Source organism: Antennarius striatus, chromosome 1 (assembly GCF_040054535.1).
Source record: "Antennarius striatus isolate MH-2024 chromosome 1, ASM4005453v1, whole genome shotgun sequence".
In the NCBI taxonomy this organism is placed as follows: Eukaryota; Metazoa; Chordata; class Actinopteri; order Lophiiformes; family Antennariidae; genus Antennarius; species Antennarius striatus.
Window position 1 is genome coordinate 24,349,555 of NC_090776.1, and position 15,201 is coordinate 24,364,755.

At 36.8% G+C, this 15,201-nt stretch overlaps 1 protein-coding gene across 2 annotated transcripts; it reads left to right on the top strand.

Moving 5' to 3' along the window:
* The first annotated feature begins 1,030 nt into the window (after positions 1-1,030).
* Positions 1,031-14,387, top strand: pnoca (prepronociceptin a). Of its 2 annotated transcripts, none has more exons than XM_068318410.1 (3): positions 1,031-1,131; positions 11,125-11,258; positions 12,710-14,386. In XM_068318410.1, the coding sequence occupies exons 2-3, from the start codon at positions 11,139-11,141 to the stop codon at positions 13,310-13,312; spliced, it is 723 nt and encodes a 240-aa protein (XP_068174511.1). In that variant the 5' UTR covers positions 1,031-1,131; positions 11,125-11,138; the 3' UTR covers positions 13,313-14,386. The 2 variants fall into 2 exon arrangements, with proteins under 2 accessions (XP_068174511.1, XP_068174512.1); XM_068318411.1 differs by having other exon boundaries at positions 1,041-1,131; positions 11,128-11,258; positions 12,710-14,387.
* Positions 14,388-15,201: the final 814 nt, after the last annotated feature.

A 15,201-nucleotide genomic window follows, 5' to 3' on the forward strand; every position in this document is an offset into this window, starting at 1 on the left:
TTGATTGTCTTTGTTTTGTCTGTGGTTTCATGTGGTTTTAACTTTTAAGTGAGTGAGCATATCTTCAAAAACACCAATTCTAGCATCTCCAATTTTTACACAGAAACAAAATATGTTAAGAAGTTATGCTGCTTGTTGTTCTACAAATTCAATTTAGAATTTTCCTTGCAAAGCTGATTTTGAGTTGACCCTGAAAGTTGCTTATGTTCTCCTTACCAGACTCATCAAATGTATCACACACACAAACAATTTGCTAGCTTGTTTCGTCTCGTAGAACACATACTGGAACAATCACAAGATAATCTGGATGTCACTTTTAAATCCACATGGAACATGGACTATTTTTTGACCAATAAATTAATTTACAATTTACAACTTGCACCAAACAGTCCCAAAATATATTTTGATTGTTGCTTGGATATTTGAACATTTAACATTGAATTTTTGCAACTGTTTCACATTTATCACTTCACCATATATTTTTTTTCTTATCTTATTCAAACGTATCTACTGATTGATTCAGAGAAACTTTCCCAAGTTTGATGTAGAAACAAGACCTCACTTCCTCGAATCACATGAAGAACAATATATCTTACGTATGAAATATACAGTAAAGTTTTGATACGAACAATATTTGCATGATCAATATTTTTAATCAGTTAAGTGATTCATGTATTCATCTTATGCAACAAACATAAACCCCCACTTTTAAAGCTTTTTAGAAAATTTTCCTAAATTTTCTTTCTCTCCACTCAGTCTCTCCATCTCTCCTCTCTCATCAAGTTTTTTTCCTTTCGCTCTTTCCTTTCTGCTTCTTCTTGTTACACTTTTAAGTAATCCCTATCCTATATTTCACTCTCCGTTTCTCAATGGTCTCTACCATTTCCTTGCTCTCCTCATTTCTTCCTCCTCCTCCGTCACGTTCTCTCTGTGATGAAGGGAGTTATGAGAGAGAGAGAACCAGAGACGGAGGTTTGAGGGGAGGGGTGGAACTCTATAAGAGGAGCTGCGTTCAGCCTCCATGTAGTCAGAAAAACCACACTGAGACAGAGGGAGGGAAAGATACACCGACGAACCCCAACCTGTTTCCGAGGGACCTCTAGAGGCGCCTGCAATCTCACCCCAACACAGGTAAGAAGATAAAGGGAAAAGGAGAGACATGGTGGAGACTTAACCTCTGACCTGTGATGCAAAATCCTCTGCATTTTTGCCATAACTACCGTTTGATTAAGAGGTAGAAAGGATGCATTGCAGTGTTAAAAAAAGTCTTATCTGAATCACTCCTTTCAAAGAGGATTATTTTATTATTTTCTCTCCTAGTGTTGCTTCTCCTTCTAGCTGGTGATCAGACTGTAATATTTAATATTGGCTGAAACACAATGACAAGATGTTTGTAAGGTCTAGTGCATCAAACATATTATTTCCCCAATCACTTGATCCCCTTCATCAGAGGATGCCTGATGTGTGTAGTCATAGGTTGAGTGCTGCAGCTACTGCTAATATTTGATCTCCTGAACTTTGACCTCTGCACAGCAAATTTCTTATGATACTAATCAACGAATTTATATTGGCCTCAGTGATAGACAAGGTGGCGTAGGATAATATCTCATGAAACAAACCGCTGAAGCTTGATGTAACAGTTCAATGGCTTACTTCTAACAGAGCTATTACAGTCTATCATGACCATTAACGACTTGCCCAAGGTTAAATACTACACACTTGAGTGACTTAAAAGCATAAGGATGCTGGGATGTCCCCACTACTTACAGCTGAAGGTGAAGAGACTGCTGGCGACACATCTAGTTTGTTTTTTCAGTGCGTTGGTATTTAGTAACGAGGGAAAGGTCAAACATCGTTCTTTCCAATTACTCATTAATCATTAAGGCCCGATTTAGCGCTGCACTCCACTGAGTGAATTAAAGGCGAGTCTTAGCAGAGAAATGCTGTCAGTTGGTGTTTATCCTATAGCTTCAGACATTGACAGGCAATTTATTTAAGGTATGTTGAGTTAATCATACAGTTGTTATAGAAATATTTCCAGAAAGTTCAACATAAGAAAAACATGGAAATGGTACAAATAACAGGTAATGTGAGTTTCCCTGAAGGAAAAAAAAAGAATGCCAGTAGAATAGTTTCAGAACGGTAGAAATTACTGATGTTAGATCATGAACTTTCAAAAGTAAAGGTGCAAAAATGAATGTCTAAGTCTTTTTATGCCTTTTATTGACAATTGGACTAAAATAGGAAGATGTCCAGTTCATGAAGGGATGGAAAGGTTAAATACGGTAACAGTTAAGTTGCTGTACATCTATAAATAACACTCACACTGAAACATCATCATGAACTGGTTCAAAGAAAATTCCAGTAGCTGTTTTCTCATCCCCGAGGGCAAATACTCAGAGCATTCCCGTGACTACAACAGACTTGGGTAGCTGTGAAATTTATCTGTAAACAGCTTTTGTTCCGGCAATCCCAGAGACACTGGGTGAACCAAGCCAAATGCAGTAATGTCTTTGACCAGGCTGAAAGAAATGAATGGACCCATCTGTAAGAAAATAATTTAATTCTGAATGGCCATTTGTAGTATGTTAAACCTGCACTACATTTATATGTATTTCGGTGCTCATGTTACATTCAAGCCACGACAAAGCAATCCAGACAATGCTGATTAAAGCTTACGTCACATAAATCCTTGCATGTCACAATGTGCAGTATTAAGATTTCTTTGTTAAATCTTTAAATCTGTGTTGACTTTCCTGCACTGATGATGATGCATTTGATGTCGCCTTACCAAGTTTGTTAGCTTCTCCACATGATCACAAGTGAGGTTCTAATCCCCAAGGGATTCAAAACCGGACTCATTCAGAACTGCTTGCACGTACCTAGAATTTATTAAGTCACAAGTACAAATTGGACAGCCATAGGAAGCAAATGTAGACTACAGTATAGCGTATATAGAAGTGTGTTAACACTACTCCTAGAAGGATAGGGACAAAGTTCCCCCTTGGTGTATAATTTCCAGAGCCATTTTCCATTATAAAAAGCAATTTCCTCCTTAGGAATCAATAAAGTATTCCAATTCTGATTATTCAGCCAACTATGAACAAATTATAAACACTGTTCAACAAAGAAATCTATGTCAACTATATCACTCTGTCATGACCGTAGCGCAGGGAGGCAGGACTCAAGTGCACGACACCGAGCGGTAAAATCACCAAACAAGGTTTATTCCAGACAAGGTTCGGTACACAGGTAAAGCAGTCAATCCAGGCAGAGGTATCCAAGGCAGGAGGCGAAAATGCAAGGTCAAAAACAAGCAAGGTTCAAACACAAAAAGTTATGAATAGAACTATGACAAAGGCTGGGACGTGAGCAAAGAACTACAACAAACTGGTGACGAGACAAGACACAAAAGGGGAATATATGCAGGAGTAATGGGGGTGATAGGAGACAGGTGCGGGAAATACAATCAGGGATCAGGTGCATGGAGACGGGGAGGGGGCAGGGCAAACGGGAACCTGGGACAGAGACAGGGGTGAGTGATCACAAAATAAAACAGGAAGACAAGACATGAAACACGGGGAAGCAAAAACACTTAACAAACAGGATCATGACACACTCAGTCACTTTTTTGTGGCTATTTTATGGCGTTCCTGTTTCTTCATGACTAAACATAGGTGAGGTGATGCTGGTCATTGGACTGAAAGAGAGATGTTGCTGATAAAGACATATTGCTTAAAGATATAATTTTAAAAACATATAATATGGCTTCTGTGAATGTCTTGTTAAACTTTTTCAGGATCATATCACTAGACTATGATCAGAAAGACTAGACTTGCCCCAATAGTCCAAATGCAAAAACAGCTGAATGCATAAAGTTCAGACTTTATTGGCTGTGACATCACATTTGTTACCTGATGAAATAAGGTAAACCAGTGAACTGGTAAGCACTGTGTAGTTGGTGAGAGACATGAAACACAGCATCAACAAAAGCAAGACAAAATATAAGTCCATATGCAGAATGTGGTATCCTCTCCAAAAAGAACTTCACCAAAAGAAATTCACAAATCACACAAAACATTCCAAACTTTTCCACAGTCACGTGTCCGAAAAACTCCCCTTCAGTCATTCTGCCACATCAGTAAAATCAGTGGTTCATTACAGGCACAGTATAACCTGTTAGCTTCCTATGTAGACATGTCAACACCTGACGCAATTCTCATTCTAAGGCTGGATGAGGAAAATGGATGGACGATGACACATCATGTGACATGGTGCTGGTGTACTGTCTGGTTTGTCCACTGAATGGCTGAAAACATGGGGAGTTAATCCAAAGCTACAATGATCCTGACACAGCAGGATCCTGTCCATCTTTTTGTGCTAGCAGGATTTAGTTGGTCCTTCACGTGTTCTTGCTGCCCCCAGTGCCTATCTCTTTGTTCTGTTTTCACAAAGAAAAAATAATAGTTGCACTAATTTCAGTTCTGGGGTAAAGATATAGATATTATTTTGATGTTGTTTATCACATTATAGTTGTGCGGCAAAACAAAGATGATCTGTACTAAGAAGCTGATTTAATATTTGCCAGAGTAAATTATTCTGCACATCCAACCTGCTGTTTGAGATAAAACGTAGAAGCAAGCATTTAAAGCACCTGTCTACTGACCATTAAATTCTCTGGAAAAAGTCATTATCATTCATAGGAGATTGGTGCATGCATCACGCTTCCACAATCCAGTTTCTTCATGTTGGCTGTGGGCCCTGTCAAAGTCTTTTTTTATTAAGCTTCTTTAAACTGATATCTGCCTCCAACAGAGACTGACTGAAGCTGTGCACTTGTTTTATAAATAAAATTCAAAGTTACAGCATGCAATTTGTTTTAAATACTTTGTTTCCTATTTTGTTTGAAAGAGACCCATTTCAGCTGAAAGGATAACACAGTATAACATAATGATTAATAGAAATTTAAATAGAATATCAAACTTGTTCTGTAAGGAAAGCAGAGACAAATCTATTATGTAGATAGGAATACACACAGCATTTATTTTATATTTGCTCATTGCATCTGTGTTGCTTTTACCTTGGTTTATGCACTTAACTCCCTGACATTTCTCTGATGGTACAGCTCAACCTTCAGTAGTAATAAATCCTATGGTAGTAGTAGTAGTCATGTTTAGGATTATTTAGGTTTCGGAAAGCCAGACAAGATTTTTTTTTAACTTGTTTTGTACTTTTGGTCTGATCTTTCATCAGGCTCTTTTCGTAATCTTCGTAATCTGACAATTGAAACATGCATTTATACATCAAAATAGAAATTGTAATAAGTGTCATCTTTTTTTTATTAAAGAATATCTATCTATCTCTATATCTCTATCTATCTATCTATCTATCTATCTATCTATCTATCTATCTATCTATCTATCTATCTATCTATCTATCTCTCTCTCTCTCTCTCTCTCTCTCTCTCTCTCTCTCTCTCTCTCTCTCTCTCTATATATATATATATATATATATATATATATATATATAAAATATGCAGTTGGGATGGAGAACAAAGGGCTGGAAGGCAATACTTCTCAAAAGACAAAAAGTCAATATGGAATGAGTCTGATATGACCCCTGTATATGTGTTCACAAGCAACACCCTCTCTACTCCATGTAATCGACCTTTAGTGATTAGATGCATTGAAAAGGTAAAATGATTTAGTTCACCGTGACCAATGTTTCAGCATGTAATCTACTTCCACATCACATGCAGCCTGACTGATGGAGAATATTTTCAATAAAAAGGTGTCTTCTAGCTTGATACAGGAAAAGACCAAGACCAAGAAAAATAATGACTGTAGGAGTAGTCCTGTTACTGCCTGGCCATTTTTTTCTGATTTTTTCTTGCTAATGTTCCCTGGTTAAAAAAAAAAAAAAAGAATACGAAGCTAAAACAAATCTCGTGCAATTGTCTATTAACAGGTCAAACAATCATGTTATTATCTTTTAAGAACTGAATTGCTTTTGTCCAGTGATTACTTTCTGGGACATGAAATTTTACATTTTACATATTAGTTTTGTCACGTACATACATGAAATACCAAGGCAGATGGAAAGAAAAGAAGAGCATGAGTGGGTGAGACTTAAAGAGGTAGAACGTGAATGTGGGTTACAGAGGTGGATGGAGGTAATGATAGTGGTGAGGAATCATGAGGTAAATACTTTATGTAGGCAGTGACAGACAATTTATAGATCAGATATTTTCAGTCAACCTGAATGGAAGTATGGATTTAGTGTCCTGAAATGTGTCACATCAATGGCCAGCTATCAATATTGAAACAAAGTGCACAATGTGTTTTGAGTGGGTTTAGGACAGGCTTTCAATCAAAGTGAATTTTCTGACAGATGAAGCAGTCTGTAATCTGGATCCAGGCAGAACACCAAATAACATTTAATTACCTGTCAAACTGCTTCATCATCTAACAAAGCCATCATCATGTATATACTTAATATTCAAGACTGATTTTTTTTTATTTAATGTTTTAGCCTTCTCTAAGGAGGAGTTATTATTCATTTTAATTTTTAAAGCATATTTAATCTTAAAATCCTTAATCATGTCCAATATTATTTAATCTCCCTTATTTTTTTTTAATGTATTCATACCTTTGGAATATTAAAGTCAGTAAAGGTTAAGATGTCATTAAAAGAAAATTGTTGCATATTCAATTAATATGGACCAGTTTTGAACTGCATTGAACTGTCAGATCAGATTTAAGTTGGGTAATCGAAAAACTTGAAACATGATGCGAATACCAAACACCAGAATTAGAACCACCACACACGCCCATGTGTACTGAAAAAACATTTAATAAAGCAAAAGCACAGGATGGACATCCGTGGCTCCACTGCTCAACCACGTGTGAATAATCCACCGTTAAGTCGCTGTCCAGGCTGGAAGTAATTTATTTTGTACTTCCCTTTCTTGATGAGAAAATGGAAATAAAGGAGGGAGATAAGGGCCAAAATGGTTGATAGCGGAGCGACGACGCTTGAAAATATTTTTGCTTTGAGTGACTCATGACTTATGGGATGACAACACTTGATGACTGGAACATATAGTTTAACAGTTCTAACTCAACATACTTATTCATGTCAAAGTTTTTTCATGATTCAGATTGCAATGTGCCAAAATATTTTGTATTATACTTCATGAGATGACAGGCCACAATTTTTACCCTTATGTTTCACTCATAGAAGTGCTGTTGCCATTTGACTGTCTGTCTGCCAGCTCTTCACAAGTTGTAAATATTGTATATTTCTATTTCTATAAAAGGCCAATAGTTACAGTATATGTGGGTGAAAAGTATAAATCTGTTATATGGACATATTACAGATATGGATCATGTTTTTCTCAATGACTTTTAAGTGTTAGATGATAAACACAATATCAGATATAGTGTTGGGTTTCCAGGGCCCATAAATGAGTTGGCGTTACTTTATTTGGCAGCAGTAGTAAAGCAATGTCATTGTGATTACATCACCGTAGTGTATTCCCTGGGCACATACAGTAATATGATGATCTCTTCACAATGGTTCAAAATAGACACATGCATTGTGCAAACTCACAGATAAGAATATGTGTGTAATAACAGAGCAATAGTGGAACTTGTAGCCGGCTTCTTTCCTAGTGTTCATCATTTCTGTATAGTGATGTAGAATTAGTCTTTATGAAGAACTGTCTTCATCTGAACAACCCTTTTAACTGGATGATGTTTATTATTGTAATTATTGATAATAACGTGTGACAAGGAATTTTTTTAGACCGCCTGTTTTGACATAATCTTGTTTAGTGTTTTGCTCCTGTTTTAGTATCCGAGATGTTGCCGAACTTTAAGACTCTCTGAGTGATTTCTATGATTTGCCTGAATCCTGATGTTTTAAAATGACAAAACCGCTGATCATAGGCTTGTGATGTTCACACCTCCTTAAGGTGGCAAAAAACAGATGTCCAGGCAAATATAATAGAGCGATATTCTATCGGCAGAGGTTTCTTTCATCGTCACCTGTCGGACTTCAGCAGCGTCTTAGTGCAGTACCGTATGGTAATCACTTAATGTAATTGGTTAACTCAGTAGTTGATCAGTTTATTAAAGAGTAATTGGGCCTTCAGGGCTCTCAAGAGAGCTGTCAGTGTTTGACCTCACTGAGAGGATAAGTTCGTTTCTACAGAGCTTTTAATAACACAATTTGCTTCATAGAGTTAAACAGATAAAGATGACATTCAGTGGTGAGAGTGTCGTGTGAATCTCTGCATGCGCACAAGCATCTGTAAAACCCAGACTGAGGCTTGAGCGACTGTTGACATCAGGAATTACATTTTCCAAAAGGAATAAAGGGGAACAGCTATTTTTCAGCAGTTAACCACTGTGGTTTAAAGTTACTCCTACTTACCCTCAAAAAGGATTAAGGATAACCCCTAAACCTCCATCGACACCTGACAGAACATATTTTATGTTGGATTTTAATTAATTATTCAACTTATCAAGATGGAGTGTCCCCCACCTCTCGCACGTAAGTAAGCTGGGGTAGACTACGGCAACCACTGTGAGCTGCAAAAAGAAGAAAAACCTTGGTGGAAGAATCAGTCAAGAAGACAAATGAATGAATTAAGTTATCAAGATTGTTTTGATCGAGGCATATATAAACCGGCAAATGTGGAGATCCGAGAAGATGCGTTTGACATGTGAGGGAATTATGAAAAATGAGACATCTACAGAAACCATAGTTTCTCATGTAACAGAACTCTGGTAATCTGGTAAAACATAGAAACCATGACTTGACTGTGAAGTCATAAAATGACCATTCTCACCAAATATAACACCATTCTAATTCTCATCAACCTCAACTCTTATGTTTCATTTCACAAGTTGATACGGTGACACTAACAAATACATCATATTTTTAATACCTTCACCATGATCCTCTGTCAGTTTTATTGCATAAAACTGTGAAGCAGGATCTAGCATAGAGCTCAGGTTTGATGAGAATCCTGATGAGAAAAGGGGTGAATCAGAATTTTTTTACTGCTTGCTTTTAGGGTGTGTTAATAGATGTTCCGTGAGTAAACGGAACTACCAAACCCATCTCCAGGATAGACAAATACATATGTGTTGTATTGTTTGGTCTTACTGATGGCAGCTAATGATGGCAGCTAATTTCAGGAGGCTGGGCCAGTGACACGAGGATAGTAGATAAGATCTATGGTGGCCAAATGAACATACCCAAGCTGATAGTCAGACTGCACTGCCAGCTGCCAACCTTGTCCCACTCTTAGCTTTTCTACAATATCACTGCTGCTATTCTCAAGTGTCCTTCATTGAAAAACTAATTTTTTCCTATCAGGCTAGAAAGCTGTTTCATTCATTATCTCAACAATAGAGAAGTGAATAATTTTGTTAGATTTAAAAAGCGGCCACAATTTTACTACCTTTCAATTTTTCCAATTAAATCCAATTCCACAAATGTTATCAAATAGTGTATGATGAAAAACAAATTAATATTATACTTTCTGCTTCATAGATAGATAATGACTGCCTACAGTTAAAAGAGCAGAAAGGTGCTGTCTGGGTGAATTTGTTTATGGCTGTGTCAATCAAAGTACTGCCTAATGGATTTGTGTAAGCGATGTGTATACATTTGCAGTGCTAAAGAATGTGTGTGTGTGTGTGTGTGTGTGTGTGTGTGTGTGTGTGTGTGTGTGTGTGTGTGTGTGTGTGTGTGTGTGTGTGTCATGTACTTGTGCAAATATTGTACAAGTTTTGTGATTATGAATGTGTGTGTTTGTCATCAACAATGACTCAGATTTTTGCCAGAGGCTAAAATTGAGGCATCAGTTAAAGAAGTTAACAAGTGTCTGATGGAAAATTGTGTCTGTGTTTCTGACGTCAAAAAAACACCAGACTGAACTGCTCCAACAAGAAACAAATACAACAAAACAACCTAAAAACAAAACAAAACAGTACATACCGTATATTTTGTTTTTAGGTTGGTTTTTGAGACCTTTTTTCTCGGTGTAGTTGTTATTGATGCCATCATTTACTGCCAGCTACGGACAGTGAGGAGTTAACAGAAGTTATTAAAAATTTTTTACTTAATCTTTGTAATAATGAGAGGGCCTGATCATACATTCATTAATGTATGTAGAAATTATAAATATTACTCTATTAGGTTCACAGCAATATGAAATGAGCTGTGGATAGATACACACTCTATCACATGTGGTTGCCTCTAAATTACCTAAGCTATTAAACAGAAAAATCTGACTCACCCAAGATTCAAAGTAGAAATAATGAGAAATAATAAATGACTAAAATTTCTCCTGTGAATTGCTTTTTTCAGTTCTGTTTTGTTCATAAGTAGTTTGACAACAATTTTAGCATAACGATTAAAGACAGCTACTGCAGCTATGGAGGGTCATTGCCACAACTATAAGATTCGGTTATGTGTTGAATATGTGTTCTTTATTAAATGTATATAATAAAAGAAATACAAAACTGTTGCTTGGTAAGGACCCTCATTTGGCTTATCAATGACATACAACAGCTTTGACCGAATGACTGCATGTAGCTTCTCTGAAGCCTTGAAGTTATCTTTCGCACACATATATAAATGTTTTTGAAACTTTCAGCAGTTCTTTTAAATATTTGTACATATTTTGCCTGCTATCAAGATAAAATTTGACTTAAATTGTATTAGAGAAGTCATAGTTCAACAACCTTCACTGAAAGCTAACTTTAGACATATGCTTAACAAATGCCTATTTCACATTTCAGTCAGTATTCTAATTATTCATACAGCTGAGCTCTTAATGGAAAAAAATAATGTATACTACTTGATCTATGTGGGTCAAGTATTTTCACAGACTCTTTATTAAAATGTGTACATTTAGAACTTTTCTGTCCATTTTAAATGCCAGGTTAAAATCAATATGTGTCTGTATTTCTAATCTAACTTGATCAATTGTAGTTTCATGAACAGAGTGGCATACATCTATACTCAACACCTCATTTTACAAATGAGCAAGTTTGTATCGAATTGTTGTGATGAACTTGTGTGGTTGTTCTGTCCCTTGTCGTACAGCAGACACTGGGACCATGAGGACTGTGGTGGCTCTGCTGCTCCTTTGTTTATGTGATCCTGGACAGACTGACTGCCAGGCAGACTGCCTGTCCTGCAGCAACATCCTTTCCAAACAGATTGGTTTCAACACCATGGTGAGAAAACATTTTTTGAATGACATAAAAATAAAATTCCACTTTAAAGTAAACTTATCCTCACTTTAATGGCTTAATGGGTTATTTGTATAAAACAATGGCTTGTTCATGTTATCGGTGATGTCTGTGTTTTTCCAAGGCAGAATGTATCCGTTAATTATTTGTTTTGCCATAGAGGACTTTAAGAGATTAAAACTCAAGATATTGAAGTATAAAATAAATTTTGACAATATGTTTTTATCTGGCAGATGTTCCATATAGAAAAATCAGGACTGCACTGTCTCTCCAAAGTAACTCCTCAAAAATAACCAACAACAAAAAAAAACAACTCACATGAACAAAAACTTTCCACAGGGCTCTTTTAATTTAAAAAAGCCCCTCACTCCACCTCTCATCTTCATCTCATCCTTCCTCCTCTTGTGTAATGTCAATGACTCATCAAATTACCCTTTCGGCATTTGAGTTTTAATTTATTGCGACTAATTGATTCCTGGGGAAAAATGAGTATTTATCCTCTCAGTGCTTTTGCCTTGTGGTTGTTTCACTTAATGACATGTTTGTGTCTCTCATTTTGTCAGGGAAAACCGTAAGACATTGTAGAGCACGTAAAACAAACACAAAACTTTGCATTGTTAATGTTGCTTAAGGACAGCTGTTTGAGGAATTGTAACTACTCACATGCAATCTTTTGAATTATTGCACCCTTTTCAAAATCAATTTTTTGTTTCTCCATCACACTTGCCTGCATTACTTGTCAATCGATAAGGGATCAGGACATACATAATTAGTCTCTTTCATGAAACCAGCAGGTTATGAGCTCAAAGAAATGCATTATTTCATGCATAACTGCAGTCTTCAGACTTACTCTGAAAGATCTCTCACACAGATATGTAGTCAGCCATTTAAGTGAAGGATATAGGGTGATGAATGACCTAGAAATCAAATCAAAGCTCTTGTGTCATATTGATTTTTGTTAACATTTTTCCACTTGAACAGTTCCTATAGCAGTAGTGTAGCGTTTTTTGTTTTTGTTTTTTTTAAACATTTTTGTTAATGTTTATATTGTTTTATACATCTCTCAGAGACATCTTTATCTTATTCAGTTTAATTTGTGAGGAATTGAAATATCTGAAATATCATAAGACTCAAATGAATGAATTTGTGGTTAAAAAAAAAGCCAATATAACAACCACAGCAACAAACAAAACAAAATAGTTACCACTAAAAACAACATCACGCAACAAGGTTTTTTTTTTAATGGTTTTAACCAAAATCAGTCACAAACTACACCATACCAAGAACTGATTGAAAATACTGTACTATAATATATGATATCCATTTTCCACTCTTTAATGACTGAGCTGACATGTCGTGAATTTAAAAAAAACCCCACAATTAAATACATATAGCAATATACTATATTTATAGCAATGATTTCTTGTCTTTGCCAGGTGTGTCTTGCTGAGTGCCAAAACAAGGTCTCCCCATCCTCCTACTGGGATTTTTGTCGTAAGGTGCTGTCATCACAAATTTCCTCGCTTACTGGTACTATGTGGAAACGTTCTCAAGAGGAAGTGGAGGCCATTTATCCTGAAGAAGAGGAACAGGTGGATGGAGGTCTGCTGCTCCCTATTGCTTTGCAGCGGTTCGATCATGTGACTGGGCCTCTTGGGGTGAATGGGAGGGCTCTGGGCACCAGGGGCAGCCAACTGAATACTGCCTATAACTCTCAGAATACCCTCTCTCTTGAGGATGAGTATGAGGATGAGGAAGAGTTAGAAAAAGGGGCTGACAGAGAGGGTGATGTAGGTTTGACGGTTTCCAAAAGGTTTGGTGGCTTTGTCAAAGGGAGGCACGGTTACAGGAAGCTGTTGTATCCAGGAAGATCTTACCAGAAAAGATATGGTGGCTTCATCGGCATTCGAAAGTCAGCCCGCAAGTGGAACAACCAAAAACGTTTCAGTGAGTTCCTGAAGCAGTACCTTGGGATGAGCACTCGAGCCACTGAGTTCAATAGCGTGTCAGCGGACCTCACCCAACAGAATGAAGTTTAGCAGAGTCCAACTCTACACCACTGACATAAAACTATTTCCTCATGCATTTTCACTGATTTTATTTAAGTGTTGTCAATGCCGTTGGCCTACTGAGTCAAAGTAAAGAGATTCAAAAATAAAATTAAATCCTTCATCTTTGATTCTCAAGACATAATCATTTGAGTTTGTGTCAATTTTACTGAGATCCAAAGAATTTATCACCAATTTCTGGACTCTGTTGAAAAAAGTCTTAAGGCTCCCTGAACACTAATTTGTCCTCTCAACGAGAGCTAATACTGATCTATAAGACTACAGGTCCTAGCATCTTCCAGGCCCCCCTTTCAGCTCTGAATGCGTCAGATTTCACCGCCCTTGTCAGATGTACTGTTTAGAAGGTCAAGTTTCATTTAATTAGCCACCCAAGAACTTGTCCTCAAAGCAACAAAAAGAACTGTCCTTCAGAGGGTTCCTAGTAGTATAGTAACATAGTGAATTGCAGTAAAATATAGAATATTCTTTACAGATTATTGTTATTGTTTGTCAAATCACCTGCATATTCTTGCATATTAATCCCTGTGTGGGGTCATCAGTAAGAGTGATAAATCTTGTTAAGTGATGACCTTTGTTTCTTGTTTGAGGGGTGGTGATGCTTCATGTTAAAATTGTATGAGAATCTGTTTTTGTCTGGTAGGACCTCTGTCTTTATTATACTACCATCTTGTGGCAGAAATGAAAAACCCACTCTCTTCAAAAGGACAAAACCAGTGTTTGCTCATGATTGGCATTATGGGTACGGCCATGATAGCAGTGATGTAAACTGTATATAATTTGTAGTAATTAAATGAAAGTATGAAAAACATGGCTAAAGGTCATTCATTTATCACAGTGTCAAAACACATCTGAGTGTGGGCGGAAAGATAACAGTAAGGACTACACAGCAACAACATGCATACTCGTCTCCCTGCTAAACTGATGCGATTTATACGTGAGCATCTGTCTGAGAACCTCACATAATGTAAAAACAGTGTTTGCAATTCTCTTCTTCAAATGGTTTTGGCGGGAAAGGTTTTTGTTGCTCAGTATGAGATCTTGTAAATAGTTGAATTTCAACATGTCATTAAAATAGTTTACTTTTTCCTTTGTGGTTTGTCATACAGCAACCGATTCTGTCTCATGAAGTATTTTGTTCTTATATAGAAATGCAGGTGAGTTTCTTTGATCTCTACTTTTTGTATAACATTAAACTGCAAACAGCCTGGAGAAGGATGAGCACCGCCAGGTTCAATTACTGAAGACACACCATATGATGACAACCGTGGGTCATCCGTGGTCCGCAACGACCCTACGGGGTTATGGGATAGGCTAGGCTAGGTTATAAAGAAGGATGGATGGATGGATGGATGGATGGATGGATCTGTCTATCTATCTATCTATCTATCTATCTATCTATCTATCTATCTATCTATCTATCTAATAAGCGCTTATTAAGAGTTGAACAGAATATAATATAGCATCAAGAGAAATATCATGACTTCCAATGGCGAGATTATCTGTGAGCAGTGCTAAAGATATGAGCAGTGGAGCTCATTCTAACTACAGACTTGAATTTAACCGAAACAACTATGTGTTGAGTGTCATATACACAGTAAGGCCTATGTCAAATTCTATTCCCCCTTTGTGGTCAGTCCTACACGTCTGACACATTAAAAGTAAAGCAATGCAAACCCTATCCCTGTTATTGGAAAAGTCCCATTTGTGTCATATGATTCTTAATCATAGATGTAAATATTTAAAATATTATGTATTAACAATGCTCAGACCATCTGGAGCAGCTTGGCCAGAGATAATTGTTGATAGTTCATTCTTATTTCTATGCTAATAAAATAAACTAGAAAATAGCACATGGTAAC

Bases quoted from the DNA above. Each gene is read 5' to 3' on its own strand.
- pnoca (XM_068318410.1), top strand. From the start codon at position 11,139: ATGAGGACTGTGGTGGCTCTGCTGCTCCTTTGTTTATGTGATCCTGGA. The intron at 11,259-12,709 runs GTGAGAAAACAT...TGTCTTTGCCAG, and splicing joins AGATTGGTTTCAACACCATG to GTGTGTCTTGCTGAGTGCCA.